The sequence below is a fragment of the Ovis aries genome, chromosome 15 (genome assembly GCF_016772045.2).
Source record: "Ovis aries strain OAR_USU_Benz2616 breed Rambouillet chromosome 15, ARS-UI_Ramb_v3.0, whole genome shotgun sequence".
In the NCBI taxonomy this organism is placed as follows: domain Eukaryota; kingdom Metazoa; phylum Chordata; class Mammalia; order Artiodactyla; family Bovidae; genus Ovis; species Ovis aries.
Window position 1 is genome coordinate 4,938,697 of NC_056068.1, and position 18,123 is coordinate 4,956,819.

General features: G+C 38.5%; 1 protein-coding gene across 2 annotated transcripts in view; it reads right to left on the minus strand.

Annotated features, from left to right (window-relative positions):
* Positions 1–18,123, minus strand: part of DYNC2H1 (dynein cytoplasmic 2 heavy chain 1) — a 388,746-nt gene that overhangs the window by 165,620 nt on the left and 205,003 nt on the right. For both annotated transcript variants that reach the window (XM_060399635.1, XM_004015967.6), the window contains exons 75-77: positions 17,088–17,160; positions 4,974–5,134; positions 1,755–1,880 (exon numbers count right to left, since the gene is read on the minus strand). In XM_060399635.1, the coding sequence (XP_060255618.1) occupies positions 1,755–1,880; positions 4,974–5,134; positions 17,088–17,160 (360 nt within the window). The remainder of the gene's footprint in view (positions 1–1,754; positions 1,881–4,973; positions 5,135–17,087; positions 17,161–18,123) is intronic.

Here is an 18,123-nt window from a genome sequence, read left to right on the forward strand (position 1 = left end):
ACCGTATGGCACAGGGAACTGTACCTAATCCCCCGGGATAAACCATAATGGAATGTATGCATGTACAACTGACTCACTCTGCTGTACAGCAGCAGAAATTAGCACATGTGGACAAAAACTAATGCAATGCTGTAAAGCAATTATCCTTCAATTAAAAATGAAGTTTTAAAAAGAAATTAGCACCACATTGTAAATCAACTATACTCCAGTTTTTTTACTTGTCTGCAGAATTGAAAAAGTTCCAATTAAGATTTGTTTCCAAAATTACAACTGCAATTGTCTTTTACATAGATTAATAGCTATCAATCTATTATTTAGAACAAAAAGCAGGATTCAAGTATTCACTAGTCTTCCTTATATGTTTTAAAACATGTATCATTCACCACACATGAATTCTGTATTTTATATATTAGTGTTACATAAACCTGTAGGAATTACTTGAATATTTATATATACCTTCTTTTGACTATAAATAATGAGTCATTATGGTCTATCACTTCATTCACTCAATCATTAACTCATTCATCAAAGATTTATTTAATCTACCTATTTAACTACCTATTTTATCTAAATACATATTTTACATAGTTTAGGTAGTTTTTAACTACCTATTTTATATAGCTGCCCATTTATTTTCAACACATTATACAAATTTTCAACATTATACAACTAGGCTACAGCCTCCCACTCTGTTCCGCTTGGCTCTATTTCTCCTGCTAGATTAATTAATCAATTAATTAATTATTAACTCCCCTGCTAAGAAGCTCCTTTGATTCTGTGTCCTAGGACAAAAATTCTAAACACTTGTGCAGGACTTCCAGGGTATTCCACAACCTCGCCTCTTCCTAGCTGTCTAACTCCATTGCCCCACAGCACCCTGCCTGGCCTTCCAGTACAGTTAAGGACGTCTCCATTCTTGTACTAGAAAGCCACACTCCTGCTATTATGTTTCTACTTGTGCTGCTAGAATCAACCACAAACTTTCTCCCCCTACATTCAGCTAAATCCCATATGGCCATCAAGAAACATCTTGTCTTAGGAGTCATCTCTAACTACCCAAGACCAGATTTATCTTTCTTTAAAAAGTCCTAGACTTAATTCCAGGTTTTCATTTAAAAGCAATCTATCAATTTGTTCTATCTTAAGGTTATTCTCATGCTGGGGCCATTTTAGTTAAATAAAATGAACTGCTTAGTTAAATAAAATGTTTATTTAGTTAAATAAATATTAAAAATTAATACCAAAAATAATTTTAAATAAATATTTAGTTAAATAAAATGCAAACTGCTTCAGTTTACACCCCAGCTTCCTCAGCAGCAAGGAAGTTCTGCAGTTCCCTCTGACTCCTCTGTATCTTTTCCCCTTTACAGACACAACAAAACAAAAGCATAAAGAAAATTTAGTGTTCAAAACAGTCTTCTACAATTCTTTAAAGCATTTCCCTAATTTTCATCTGAAAGATTTCTCTAAGCCTCTTTTCAGTCCTGATTAATTTTTTGACTCTCCCTAAATGCCTTTTAAAAAGGAGACTTTTATAGATTTTTTACTAAAAAATCCATTTGGGTTTATACAAATGTACATATATTAAAGAAAATATAGATTTTAAATGATTCCTCATCAAATACTAATTCTTTAAAAACATCATAAATAATGCACAACATATCTTAATACTGTTGGTCCTTGGAGACTACTGAATTTAGTATGTGAGAAATTAGTTTGTGAATTTAGTCTATGCCGCACTGATCTGAATCTACCTTTTCCAGAACTGGCAGCCAAGATACCACAAGATGTAAGTTCTTCAAACACAGCCAGTCTCCATTGCGGGCACATTCTTTTAGCATCTGAACCGCTAAATCAGCTTGACCTTGACCCATGGCAATCTGAAAAACAAAAACAAATTAAAAACTAAAAAAAAAAAAAAAATTCTGATAACATGTTGTAACATAAGCGTTTCAAACTATCCTGCCATACATACTGAACTAACTCAAGTACTGTAAGAAAGTTTCCAAATCTTTACTAAGAAATATCAGACTCTGTTGCTGTTTACAATTGTCTTGCTTTTGTCCTTATATCAATGGCAGATTTATAACATTCTTCTGTTTAGGAGAGATATTATCATTACAAGTTTTCAAGTTACAGAATAAAGAATTATTCAACAGTGTGTTCATTCCTCATCTCACCATTTCCTGTAATTCTTACTCTGAAACATGGGCCTTAAAAAAAAAATAATTTTTTATGACTGTTGTTGAACTCCTTGAGGGATTAAACATTAACAATAGCACTTCTTTGAATTTATCTTCTCTTTCTAAAAAACTTTCTCCAAAGTTGCATTTATTTGGCTCTCAAGCTACTTGGTCTATTGAACTGTGTAATTTCCCAAGCCCTTCATCATCTAGAAAATCCTAATATGTTGTTGGGCCTCAAGACTCTACATTTAACCCTCTGTTTTTCTATTCATTTTTAGAGAGAAGAGGCAAAAAGAGGCAGGAGAGAGAGAAGATGAGAAGGGAAGGGAGGAAAAGAGGAGAGGGGAGAGGGAGGGGAAAGGCAGACCTGATCTCACTGGACTTCCACTCCAGAACTTCTGGTCCCTATTGTCTATCTGCACAGAGAACACTGACGCAGTATGACAGGTCACATTATAAAGCAGAAACTTCCAAGCAGAAGCCAAAGACCCCAAAAAATGGCTTCAGTGTGTAAGGCATCTGTATCTGAATGGACAGGTGACCACCTGGCGGCTCAGGCAGTAAAGAACCTGCATGAGGCCCGGGTTCATCCCCGGGTCGGGAAGGCCTCTGGAGGAGGAAAGGGCAACCCAGGCCAGCATCCTTGCCTGGAGAATCCATGGACAAAGGGACCTGGCTGCTCCAGTCCATGGGGTCACAGAGGTGGACACGCCTGAGTGACTAGCACTAAGTCTAAGAGTCTATAAAAAGTTTTAGTCAAGAATCTAAATGGTTACATGCTTAAACTCCTCGATATGGTTTTTTATGGATAATTTATGTAATATTTATGTATCAGTACAGCTGTGTCTGTCTTTGTATATATGACAGATAAACGTGTATTCAGAGTCCTAGCTCAAATATTTTATTGAGTATGTGGTCAAAACACTTTGAAGAGAATTGTTACAGACTACTTCAAACCACAGTGATTTCTCTTTTCATAAAGAATACAAGACAGCCTTTCATTGTTTCTTAGATGACTTTCATAAGTATTGATTTTGTTTCTCAATTAGACTATAAAGTCTTAGAGAGTGGGAACCGTGTGTCTTAAGCAGGTAACAAACCAGGTAATAAATACCAATATACATTTCTTTTTAATTTTCAAGATCTAACCCAGAACTAAGCAAATAGAATGGATAAAAGAAACACTGGTTGAAATATTTAGAGACACATATTAGTTTGCCATTATTAAAATACAAAAATCCCCAAATGGAAGGCATGTACAAGAAAATCAGAGGGGGGAAAAAATGTTTGCTGAACTGAAATGGTAGCTAAAAATAGGAACTCAAAATTTTCTATAAGGTATAAACTGTGTGAGAACAGCTTAAAGGTTGATGAAATCTTAGAAGAAAACATTTACTATAAGAAAAAACATTTAAAAAGCACAATAGGAAAGTGTCAGGAAGATGGTTAACCCCCACATTAAAAAAGTAAGACACATCAGACTTTCTTGAAATAAAAATTATTTTTTATATTAAGAATATATTATTAGTAGTAGTACATATATTCAGCATAACAACAAAACTTTTAAAGTAACAGATTTATGAATATCTGCATCTGTATTTAAAGGTTTTACAGTATTAAAAAATTGTGTAACACAAAACTCTAGAAATTTACATAGTTAAACTTACAATGAGTGTAAGTGGTTTTATCTTTTTGCCAGCATCAGAGCTAAGAGATACAGCCCATAGAACAGAGCTTCCTTTCCCCAAGACATCTCACTGACAACTGAATACTGTCCTGATGTATTAACACTATAACCAGGATTGAAGGAAACTCCCTAGAGTTAGTGCAACACCTAAATGCAACTAAGCCAAACTCTCTGCTATTTTGCTATCTTCCACTTACATTCCTCATAATATTCTATTTTCAATTTTTGGTTTATTTTAAAGTAGTTTGCTTTCTTAATCATTATTATTTTCCCAATGAAAAAGATTTAAATTTTGATGTCAAAAATTGGGGATAAATTAATACACTTTAAAATGTGTATGCAAACTGAACTGAAAAAAAAGGTGCTAATCTGAATAAACTAAAACTCAGAAATTTAGCTCAGGAAAAAATCACACTATATTAGACAAGTTTATTATCTTATTAGACTTCTGCAGTTCAGAATCCCACTAATCTATTGCTCTAAGGTGATACTACAGGGCTGTTCTTTCTAGGGGCTGTAGGAGAGACTCCTGTTATCTTTTCTACCTTCTACGTTTCTCTGCTTGTGGTCCCTTCTACCATCTTCAAAGTCAGCAGCACAGCGTCTCCTCACCTCTTTGACCTATGCCTCATCACATCTGCCTCTTCCACCTACATTCTGCCTCTTCTACTTCCTTCTTAAAAGCACCTTTATGATTATACTAGGCTCAACTGAATAATCTCGGATAACCTCTCCATCTCAAAATGCTTAATTATATTTGCAAAGTTCTTTCTTCCATGTAAAATAACAAATTCATGGGTTCTGGCGATCAGAATGTGGACAATTTTCAGGGACATAAAAACAAAAAACTGTTTTACTAATACAGTCAAGTATTCCAGTATTCTTGCCTGGAAAATTCCATGAACAGAGGAGCCTGGCAGGCTAAAGTCCGTTGGGTTTGTAGCCACAAAGAGGAGGACACAACTGATTGACTGAAAGCGCACACAAAGACACATACATACATACACACACACACACACACACACACACACACACACACACACACACACAGCAGGAAGATCAATAGCTGAAACAGAAACAGCAGAGTAATGTGCACTGACCTGGTGATAACACTCTCCACTTCTCTCAGCATTTGCAAGCTCTTGGAGTTCCTGAGAAGGATCAGCACCCGGGGAAATGATTATCAAGATGGGTTCAATTTCTAGTGTCTCTTTGTATAATCGTTTGAGATTTAGAGGAGGTGGGGACAACTCTTTTAGTCCTAAAAGATATATTAAACGCATTAAAAAAAAATGCAATGTGAACCAGAAGAAGTCTATTAAGACTAATTACACGAAACAGAATAACTAGGTGAACTACAATCCCATACATATTAAAGCTTTTTCACTCTAAAATCATTCACAGACTAGTAAGAGCTAACATTTATTGAATGCTTAAAGTGCTTAAAGTGCCAGGCATTTATCTAAATGCTCGATATCTATGATATCATCTAACCCTAATAAGAACGTTAAGGAGTAGGAACTCTAATTACCATATTCAACAGATGCAGAAGCACACAATCAGCATTGTGTTAATATATAATTCTCTCCCTACAAGAGAAGACTGAACCCAGCAATCTTTCCATACAGGTTTTCATTCATTTATATGATAACTGAGTGCCTACTCTGTGCCACATATTTGGGGAATCAGATTTCCACAAGATCTAGTAAACAATATCACTGTCATGATAAAAGATAAAAAAATTATTATGTCCATGCATTAAGAGGGAAGAAAAAGTAGTACAGAATGAAAAAAATGCTTAGTCTGGAGACAGAAACATATAGATCTCAGTTTATGCTCATTAGCTAAGTGATGCTATGCAAATCACTAAAATGTATTATGCCTTGATTTCCCCAACTGTAAAACAGGGATACAACAATTCATAGCTCATCTGGAGGCAAAACAGGATATAAAATAAAAACAGATTCCACTTATTTATCATCTACTCTATGCTAAGCATACTCAAGGAAATTGAATGCCTTCCCAAAGACCACCCAGCTGCTAACTAACTGTATTCAAAATAATTCATCTGTTCTTTTTTCTACTCTGAAGCTTTTCAAAAAATATAAAGTTCCATACACATAAGACTTCTGCTAAAATTTTAATGTTTCCATTACTGTATTTAGCAAAAACCAAGACAAAGACGACCAACTTTAAATAAAAATAAAAATATACATGTCTGAACTGAGCTAAAAAGACTATGACACAAGAGTTTAAAAATAGAGGATTAGAATGTAACAGAATGAGAACAGAGAAAGGAAGGCTTCCTTGTACTTTCTACTGTGGAAAGGAATAGATAACATTGCACCTCAGAAATCCTAAATATAGCAGGAAGAGATATTCTTCAGGACTTCTGTAATGATCACATTAAAATACGAATCTGATGCCACAAAAATGGGCTAAAACAGGCATTTCTAGATGAGCATCCTGAAAAAACAAATTTCACACCTGAACTACTACTCCCTTCTAGTCTTCACAACAGCAACCAATATTATGAAAGCATTCTCAAAGGCATAAATATTCCTAATACTAGGTGAAATTTACCCTAAAAATGGGTCAATTGCTTCTAGAGGTATATTTTATGAATTTTGCTTTTAACAAAACTTAAATTGGTACCACTCATGCTTCCTAATAGAAAAGAATTCTTATATACTTGTAGCAATGTAATAAGCATTTTTATCTATTCAAATATTCCTTTACTTATTCATAAACTCTCATAAGCACTCTAGGCCAACCAAGTGTATTGTGATGTCATAAAATGCATCAAAAGTCTAAAATGCACACTGCCTTTGACTCAGAAATTTAAGTTACACTTAAGTTAAAAAACAATTCAGAAAATAAATGTAGAAGTATGCAAAATAATTTTCATTTTAGCTGTTAATTTTAGTTTTAAAACCTGGGAGAAATAAATTATTTTAAAAAACAGTAGTTTGAATGAGTAATTTCTGAGTGATATAACAGTGATATAACAGAATGGTGAATTAAAAGAAAATTTACTTAAAAGCAAATTAGCACTGCTTGAAGAGAGCATCCTAGGATGCTCTCATCCATTTTCAAGGTGCTTTCTGCAACTTCCTTGGTGGTGGAGTGGATAAGAATCCACCTGCTAGTGCAGGGGAAAGGGGTTCAATACCTGGTTTGGGAGGACAACACATGCTTCAGGGCAACTAAGCCCATACACCACAACTACTGAAGCCCATGTGCCCTGGAGCCGGAGCTCTTCAACAAAACCATGCACCGCAATGAAGAGCAGTCCCCACTCAGTGCAACTAGAGAAAGCCCTCACACAGCAGTGAAGACCCAAAGCAGCCAAAATAAATGAATTCAGTCAGTCCAGTTCAGTCACTCAGTCGTGTCTGACTCTGCGACCCCATGAACTGCAGCACGCCAGGCCTCCCTGTCCATCACCAACTCCCAGAGTTCACTCAAACTCATGTCCATTCAGTGATGCCATCCAACCATCTCATCCTCTGTCATCTCCTTCTCCTCCCACCTTCACCCTTTCCCAGCATCAGGGTCTTTTCAGATGAGTCACATCTTCCCATCAGGTGGCCAAAGTATTGGAGTTTCAGCTTCAGCATCAGTCCTTCCAATGAATATTCAGGACTGATTTCCTTAAGGATGGACTGGATGGATCTCCTTGAGTTCAAGGGACTCTCAGGAGTCTTCTCCAACACCACAGTTCAAAAGCATCAATTCTTCGGTGCTCAGCTTTCTTTATAGTCCAACTCTCACATTCATACATGACCACTGGAAAAACCACAACTTTGACCAGATGGACCTTTGTTGGCAAAGTAATGTCTCTGCTTTTTAATATGCTGTCTAGGTTTGTCATAGCTTTTTTCCCAAGGAGCAAGAGTCCTTTTTAATTACATGGCTGCAGTCACCATCTACAGGTTTTTGGAGTCAAGAAAATATAGTCTCTCACTGTTTCCATTATTTCTCCATCTATTCGCCATGAAGTCATGGGACCACATGCCATGATCTCCATCTTCTGAATGTTGAATTTTAAGTCAGCTTTTTCACTCTCCTCTTTCACTTTCATCAACAGTCTCTTCAGTTCTTCTTTACTTTCTGGCATAAGGGTGGTGTGTCATCTGCATATCTGAGGTTACTGATATTTATCCCGGCAATCTAGATTCCAGCTTGTGCTTCATCCAGCCCAGCATTTCTCATGATGTACTCTGCATATAAGTTCAACAAGCAGGGTGACAGTATACAGCCTTGATGTACTCCTTCACCAATTTGGAATCAGTCCATTGTTCCATGCCCGGTTCTAACTGTTGCTTCTTGACTTGCATACAGATTTCTCAGGAGGCAGGTAAAGTAGTCTGTATCCCTATCTCTTTAAGAATTTTCCACAGTTTGTTGCGATCCACACAGTCAAAGACCTTAGCGTAGATAATAAAGCAGAAGCAGATGTTTGTCTAGATTTCTCTTGCTTTTTCTATACCAATGAATGTTGGCAATCTGATCTCCGGTTCCTATGCCTTTTCTAAATCCAGCGTGAACATTCAAAAGTTCTTGGTTCACATACTGTTGAAGCCTGACTTGGAGAATTTTGAGCAGTACTTTACTACTGTGTGAGATGAGCACAATTATGCGATTGTTTGAACATTCTTTGCCATTGCCTTTCTTTAGGGTTGAAATGAAAACTGAACTTTTCCAGTCCTATGGCCACTGCTGAGTTTTCCAATATGCCAGCAAATTGAGTGTAGCACTTTCACAGCATCATCTTTTAGGATTTGAAATAGCTCAGCTGGAATTCCATCACCTCTACTACCTTTGCTCGTAGTAACACTTCCTAAGGCCCACTTGACTTTGCATACCAGGATGTCTGGCTCTAGGTAACTGATCAGACCATTGTGGTTATCTGGGTCATCAAGATCTTTTTCGGATAGTTCTGTGTATTCTTGCCACCTCTCCTTAATATCTTCTGCTTCTGTTAGGTCCATACTGTTTTTGTCCTTTATTGTGCCCATCTTTGCATGAAAAGTTCCCTTGGTATGTCTAATCTTCTTAAGTGATCTCTGGTCTTTTTCATTCTATTTCTTCCTCTATTTCTTTGCATTAATCATTGAGGAAGGCTTTCTTATCTCTCCTTGCTGTTCTTTGGAACTGTGCATCCAGATGGGTAATTTACTGCAGCTTCTAAATCAGCATTTGCTGCTGTACTCTGCACATTTATGTTTAAGGTTAGCCTCTGTCCTTAAAGTTCATTAACCGTTCTCTGCTAGCTTCACACTGTTCTCCGGCAGCATCCTCATCTCTCAGCCTTCACGGAACTGAAGAGAGTTAGGGTGTCTCTTCAGACTGTCGCTGTTTAGTCACCAAGTTGTGTGGGACTCACTGTGACCCCACGGACTACAGTCGGCCAGGCTGTCCCTGGGATTTCCCAGACAGGAGCACTGGAGTGAGCTGCATTTCCTTCTCCAGGGGTCTTCCCAACCCAGAGACTGAACTCAAGCCTCCTGCACTGGCAGAAGGTTACTTGACTCGTGAGCCACCAGAGAAGCCCTCTCCTGTTTAGGTTTCAGCTTAAGAGAATGTCGTGGCTGATCTGGTCTATACAGACCTTTAAAACTCCCTCCATATCAGTAATAAGACTGTCTCACTTTCTTATCAACCACGTGTTCACTGGAGTAGCACTTTTTTAAAAACCTCTTCCTTGGTATTGGGGTATCGCTGACTAGCCGTACTGTGACAGTACTGTGACAGTTTCCGGTGAACAGTGAAGGGACTCAGTCACACACACGTGCATCATTCGCCCCCAAACCCCCACGCCACCCAGTCTGCACATGACACCAGGCAGAGCTGCACGTGCTGCACAGTATGTCCCTGCTGGTTACTCATCTTATACACGGCACTCTGCACATGGCAACACCGAAGTCCCTAACTAGCCATTCCTCTGGCAACCATGAGTTCATTCTCCAAGCCTGTGAGTTGGAGGAGCACTTTCAACGTCCTTCAAGGCTTGTTCCTCTCTAATCACAACTTGGCTAACAATTTGGCACAAGAAACCTAGCTTTTAGTCTGTCTCAGCTTTGGACATGACTTCCTCGCTAAGCTTAAGGAGAGACCTGTGACCCTTTGCCTTGAGGCCATTTTAGTGTTATTAACTGAACTAACTTAAATTTGTTGTTCCATATGAATGATGCTCAAGAGATTATACTTGAAATCAAATCTCTAAAATTTGATTTAAAAGATAAGTGCTTGTCATTTTGCAGCAGTATGAACTTTTAAAACTTATTCATGAAATAAAGTGCCCCATTTTACATAAAAACTGCATTAATAAAACCACTTGACCAAATAGTCACCCAGCCATACACCAGTATATATAACTTCTGCTTAGAAATAGAGTATAACTTTAAAAGTATATTAAACTTTCAAACAATTTGAATATGTGAATATTATGAGGTTTTTCAGTTCATGACATTAAAACTTAAATATCATTTAACCTAAGATGACATAGTACAATACAGAAGTACTCCAGAGGACAGACAGAGGGTCAAACAACAGATTCAGTGAGAAAGGTCACGTGCAGTGGGGCACAGAGAGAATACTTTCAATGACTAAATGGGCGAGGGAAGAAGAGTCTACTGAGAACCTTTCTGCAATTGCCTCATTTTACTTAAACCTCCACTTCACTTATACGAATAGACAGAAGTATATAAATGAGCAAGAAATATGTCAGTTAGTGTTAAGAAGTGGGTAAAGAATTAAAGCAGGTAGATATGTTGGTACTGATTAGATGACCTAGAAAAGCCTCTCTGGAAATGTTAACATTTGAATGATACAGAGGAGACAACCATTTAAAAAGAAAGAAAAAAAGCAGCAAGTAGGTAGGACAACTAAGATCAAGGCAGCACTTCATGGCAAATAGGGAAAACATGGGAAACATGGCAAATGGGGACACAATGGAAACAGTGAGGCTATTTTTCTGGGCTCAGAAATCACTGCCGATGGTGACTGCAGCCATGAAATTAGAACATGCTTGCTCCTTGGAAGAAAAGCTATGACCAACCTAGACAGCATATTCAAAAGCAGAGACATTACTTTGCCAACAAAGGTCCATCTAGTCAAAGCTATGGTTTTTCCAGTAGTCATGTATGGATGTGAGAGTTGGACTGTAAAAAAAGCTGAGTGCCGAAGAATTGATGCTTTTGAACTGTGGTGTTGGAGAAGACTCTTGAGAGTCCCTTGGACTGCAAGGAGATCCAACCAATCCATCCTAAAGGAAATCAGTCCTGAATATTCATTGGAAGGACTGATGCTGAAATTGAAGCTCCAAATACTTTGGCCACCTGATGTGAAGAACTGTCTCATTTGAAAAGACCCTGATGCTGGGATAATCACGATGGTGTGATCACTCACCTAGAGCCAGACATCCTGGAATGTGAAGTCAAGTGGGCCTTAGAAAGCATGACTACGAACAAAGCTAATGGAGGTGATGGAATTCCAGTTGACTTCTTTCAAATCCTGAAAGACGATGCTGTGAAAGTGCTCCACTCAATTTGCCAGCACATTTGGAAAACTCAGCAGTGGCCATAGGACTGGAAAACGTCAGTTTTCATTCCAATTCCAAAGAAAGGCAATGCCAAAGAATGCTCAAACTACCACACAATTGTACTCATTTCACATCTAGTAAAGTACCGCTCAAAATTCTCCAAGCCAGGCTTCAGCAATATGTGAACAGTGAACTTCCTGATGTTCAAGCTGGTTTAGAAGAGGCAGAGGAATCAGAGATCAAATGGCCAACATCCGCTGGATCATCAGAAAAGCAAGAGTTCCAGAAAAAAAAAAAAAAACACATCTATTTCTGCTGTATTGACTATGCCAAAGCCTTTGACTGTGTAGATTACAAGAAACTGTGGAAGATTCTGAAAGAGATGGGAGTATCAGGCCCCCTGACCTGCCTCTTGAGAAACCTATATGCAGGTCAGAAAGCAACAGTTAGAACTGGACATGGAACAACAGACTGGTTCCAAATAGGAAAAGGAGTACGTCAAGGCTGTATATTGTCAGCCTGCTTATTTAACTTCTATGCAGAGTACATCATAAGAAATGCTGGGCTGGAAGAAGCACAAGCTGAAATCACGATTGCTGGGAGAAATATCAATAACCTCAGATATGCAGATGATACCACCCTTATGGCAGAAAGTGAAGAGTAACTAAACAGCCTCTTGATGAAAGTGAAAGAGGAGAGTGAAAAAGTTGGCTTAAAGCTCAACATTCAGAAAACGAAGATCATGGCATCTTGTCCCATCATTTCATGGGAAATAGATGGGGAAACAATGGAAACAGTGTCAGACTTTATTTTTGGGGGCTCCAAAATCACTGCAGATGGTGACTGCAGCCATGAAATTAAAAGACGCTTACTCCTTGGAAGAAAAGTTATGACCAACCTAGATAGTATATTGAAAAGCAGAGACATTACTTTGCCAACAAAGGTCTGTCTAGTCAAGGCTATGGTTTTTCCTGTGGTCATGTATGGATGCGAGAGTTGGACTGTGCAGAAAGCTGAGCACCAAAGAATTGATGCTTTTGAATTGTGGTGTTGGAGAAGACTCTTGATTGAGAGTCCTTTGGACTGCAAGGAGATCCAACCAGTCCATTCTGAAGGAGATCAGCTCTGGGTGTTCTTCAGAAGGAATGATACTAAAGCTGAAACTCCAGTCCTTTGGCCACCTCATACGAAGAGTTGACTCATTGGAAAAGACTCTGATGCTCGGAGGGATTGGGGGCAGGAGGAAAAGGGGACAACACAGGACGAGATGGCTAGATGGCATCACCGACTCGATGGATGTGAGTTTGAGTGAACTCCAGGAGATGGTGATGGACAGGGAAGCCCTGCATGCTGTGATTCATGGGGTCACAAAGAGTCGGACACGACCAAGTGACTGAAGTGAACTGATGCTTCGAAAGATTGAGGGCAGGAGGAGAAGGGGACGACAGAGGATGAAATGGTTGGATGGCATCACCGACTCAATGGACACGGGTTTGGGTGGACTCGGGAGTTGGTGATGGACAGGGAAGCCTGGCGTCCTGCAGTCCGTGGGGTCGCAAACAGTCGGACACGACTGAAGCCACTTAGGAGCAGCAGCAGAACTGATTTATAACTCTTAAAGAAGCCATATTCTCAAAATGTACTTTACAAATTAATGGCTCACTATCAAATTACTTAAATATGAAAATCAGCTAAAACAGATCATATGCAGTTTGACTACGATGGGTACCTACTGTTTTGTACCTTCACCCCTTCCCCTCATTTCTGAGTACAGCCCCACTCTACCTGTGACTTCTTTGGGGGGAAAAATCTTGTTTCAGATATTACTGTTGGAATTAGCTGCAGAGGTGGATATGTTACCCAAGCAAGAAAATCAGAGTCCTTCTATAGAGTTTTTTATAGTAAAATTCGGAAAGTTTCTTTCACTACAAGCTTTAAACTACATGATATGATATCAGTAGCCTTATCCTTCAGCATATATATGAACCATGAGATTAAGGGCAACACATAAGCAGGAATCAGAGAGACAGAAAAAAAAGAAAAAGGAAAAGACAAAGATAGGGAGAGATAAAGGGGCAGAGATGTGCAGAGAGAAACTACAAGGCTGGGACAAAGGAAGGAAACCTCCTGCTGTTATCGGAGTCCAAAAAACCAACTGGCCCAGACGCCACCCCTACTTTTTCTACCCAAGAGTTAGGTGGATAAATACTCTATCAGATATGAGTAAAAAGTACCTAGCAAATAAACATTCAACAGGGATGCATACATAGCGATATTTTCTCTCCATGCTAAACAAAAGGAAAGCAAAGAATATATCCATAGACATACTTTGACATACTCTTCACTAACCAGACAAGTGACCATTCTAAATGGAGCCTCAAAAATATGTGCGGGCATATGTGTGAACATGTGTGCAAGTACGCCCACAGGGAAAAAGGACATCTTGTCAAAACAGAAAATAGCTATTACGTGAAACACTGGATTAGTGAGCATAATGGGCTGAAATGCAGCCCCCAAAAAAGACACGCTGAAGGCCTAACCTCAGGACCTCAGAAGATGACCTTACTGGAAACAGGGTCATTGCAGATATAATTAGTTAACTTCAGATGAGTTCACAGCGACTAAGGTGAACTCCCAATTAAATACGACTGCTTTCCTTATAGGAAGACAGCTGTGTGAATTCTGAAACACACAGGGCAAATGTCAAGTGATAATAAAGACAAATATTCAAATTATACACCCTTACACGCCAAAAAACATGGGAGACTGCAAGCAAGCCACCAGGGTCTGTGAAAAGGCAAGGAAGGATTCCTCTACAGGTTTCAAAGGGAACATGGCCTCGCCAAAATCTTGATTCAGACTTCGAACTTCCAGAATTATGACACCATACACGTCTGTTGTTCTAATCCACCCAGCTTGTGGTCCTGAGGGCAGCCTTGGAACACTGATACTGGTAAGAGTGGAAATGGAGGTGCATATGGAAAAGGTTCATCGAAGGTTGAAGGCAGATTTTTTTATGTTAGCATCTGCCAAGAACATCTCTCTAAACTGAGAATAAATCTTGAGTCCTTCAGTATTTAAAGAGCACAGACTTTGGAGCTGGGTTTGAATTCTATCATTTAGTTGTGTGACCTTGTTTCCTCTTTTTTAAATGGGTGTAAAAATAGCCTCTCATATGGTTGCTGTGAGGATTAAATTATACACCACTTGTAACTAGTACCTGGCATATAGTAAAAGCTATTAAAATATTAGCAGTGATTATTATTGTGATAAACATTCACGTTTAAGGGAAGAATGAGTTCACTAGGGCAAAATTAATCCTTTGAGTTAAGAGATAATTTCGCAAATAATACCCTGATACATGTGAATATAATAGTTTTGCATATTAAAAACAGAATGACTATTTGGTACTGTGAAGTTTTTCTATGATAAGCATGGAAGGCCCAGTATATTTTTCAATTTCATCAAACATTGTGCTACCTCATTTATATGAGAAATTCAAATATAGAGAAAAACATGCATATGTTAGGTTTACTTGATTGAAATATATGTAAGCTTTGATTAAACACAGTTTATATAAAATATTTCATATATATTATGTGGAAATATTAAATATAAATTGTCAGTATACTATTTTAATTGTGCCAACATATTTCCAACATAATTCTATAACCTCCTGTGGTTTAGAATAACAAAAATCTATTATTCTTGGATGACTGAGCTTCAAGTAAAATTCTTTTTATATTCTCTTTGACATAGTTTTTCCAAACTTTTCTAGCACAAATGTTAATACAAATGTTCAAATGAGTGATAACTTTAAATGCTTCCTTTAAGACTAATTAAAAGGCTTAACAATATTGCACAGATGTTTACAAACTAAAGATATACAAATTATTTTTGTTTCACAGCAAAAATAACTCATTTTGAAGGCTTTATTATCTAGGACTCTGGGACTTCTAAGGTGGTGCTAGTGTTAAAGAACCCTCTTGCCAACGCAGGAGCTGCAGGAGACGTTGGTTTGATCTCTGGGTCAGGAAGATCCTCTGGAGAAGGAAACGACAACCCTCTCCAGTATTCTTGCCTGGGAAATCCCATGGATAGAGGAGTCTGGCGGGATACAGTTCATATGGTCACAGAGTCAGATACTACTGAAGCGACTTAGCACATACGCATGGAATCTGTATATTTAATTTTATCTAAATCATACATCTGATGCCCTACTTTGAAATTCTGATCATAGATGAATATCTAAAAACCTAAAGTGTTTTCATAAGAAAAGAATTTTTAAAAGTTCAAACATTCTAGCTAGGTATAGGATGTCAATTATGCATCAAATTTAACACAGAATTAATTATGGTCATATCCAACACAAACAAATATTTCTTTAAACCAAGTAGAGTTGTAAGACAAATAGGATACAGGAGGAAAGTGTATAATCTTTCTAAACTAAGGTCAGCATAAAATAAAATGTAAATTAAAAACAAATAATTTAGATCTTCTGCCCCAAAGAAAACATACAGATGGCCAAGAATCATATGGAAGATGCTCAGCATCACTAATTATCAGAGAAATGCAAATCAGAACTACATAAGGTATCACCTCACACCAGCCGGAATGGCCATTATCAAAAAGTCTACAAACCATCAGTGCTGGAGAGAGTGTGGAGAACAGGGAATCCTCCCACACTTCTGGTGGGAGTGTAAATTGATACAGCCACTATGGAGAACAGTATGGAGAGACCTTAAAAAACTGAAACAGGGCCACAATATGATCCAATTACCCTACTGCTGAGCATATGTCCAGAAAAAAAAATTCACAAAGATATATGCACCCCAGTGTTCAATGCAGCACTATTTACAACAGCCAGGACATGAAAGCAAGCTAAATGTGGATCAACAGAAGAATGGATAAAGAAGAGGTAATATATATATATATAATTACTTAGTCATAAAAAGATGAAATAATGCAATTTGCAGCAACATGGATGAACCTAGAGATTATCATACTGAGTGAAGTCAGACAGAGAAAGACAAATACTATATGATATCACTTACATGAGGAATCTAAAGAGAAAAAAATGGCTTAAATCTACTTATTTACAGAGCAGAAATAGAGCTACAGGTGTAGAAACAGAAAATTGTGGTTGCAAAGGGGGAAAGGGGGGGTGAACTGGGAGACCGGGGCTGACATACACGCTGCGCACGTGTTCCCATCATGTCTGACTCTTCACAGCCCCATGGACTGTAGTCCACCAGGCTCGCCTGTCCATGGGGTTTTCCAGGCAAGGATACCGGAGTAGCTTGCCACTTTCTACTACAGTGGGTCTTCCCAACCAAGGGGTCAGATCAGCGTCTCTTGCATCTCCTGCGTTGGCAGGTGGATCATTTGCCACTAGTGTCACCTGGGAAGCCCATATACACACTACACGTATGAGATATACAACTAATAAGAACCTACCGTAGAGAACTGAGAACTACTCAGCACTCTGCAATGGCCTATACAGGAAAACAGTTTTTAAAAAGTGGATATATGTTTAACTGGTTCACTTTATTATACAGCAGAAAGTAACACAACACAGTATATCAACTATACTGTAAAAAAATTAATTAAAAAATAAAAACAAATAATTCAGGTCAGTGGTCTAGGTCTAGAAAAGAAGTGTACTTACCCAGAGTTTTACATGCAAATAGGGCCATGGCACTTTGCAGTCTGTCTGGTCTGAGCGCCTGTACCACAAGAACCTTAAAACGTAAGCGCAGAGAATTTTTACATAATAAAGTTCCCACAACCACTGTAATTGAGCAATGATGCCAATTAATTTAAAAAATGCTTACCACAATATTTCCTATGCCTAAAACTGTCATAATAGGTACATAAAAATACATTTCTTTAACAGCCAAAATATTACTAAAATCCATCAGATCTATTGCTGTTATTTAGTCTCTAAGTCGTGTCCAACTCTCGCTGCCTCTTGGATTGTAGCCCGCCAGGCTCCTGTCCATGGGATTTCCCAGGCAAGGACACCAGAGTGCCATTTCCTTCTCCAGGGGATCTTCCCAATCCAGGAATCAAAACTGCATCTTCTGCTTGGCAGGCAGGTGCTTTATCGCTCAGCCACCTGGGAAGCCCTCAGATCTATCGTCAAAGGTAAACATCAGCATATACCGGTCGCAGTGCTAGCTGTCTTCAGAAGCTAACAAAGGGCCTAGTGACAATGAAAATAAGAGTCTGTAGCTGAGGCATTCCCGGTGACAGCAGTGCAGAGACATAAAACTCCTAAATTTTTCAAATCACCGATTTTATGCTGAATCACGTCTATCTAGTTTTAGATGTTTAAGTTTTCAAATGAAGTCTTTCTTTTTTTTTTTTTTCCTTTTTCTTAAACACACCTGATGAAACAGAACTTCAAAAGGAGAAAACAAAGAGGACAGAACAACAACCAGCAGCACAGTGGAGAGAAAGGGCAGAGTGATAAAGAAGCCGCCTGCCGATGCAGGAAATGCAGGAGACGAGGGTTTGATCCCAGGTCCGGAAGATCCCCTGGAGAAGGAAACTGCAACCCACTCCGGTATTCTTGCCTGGAGAAACCAGTAAACAGAAGAGACTGGCGGGCTGCCATCCATGGAGCCGCAGAGTTGGCCACGACTCAGCACTGAGGATGCGCGCACACATAAACGGAACGGTCATCTCCTGGAGCATCAACT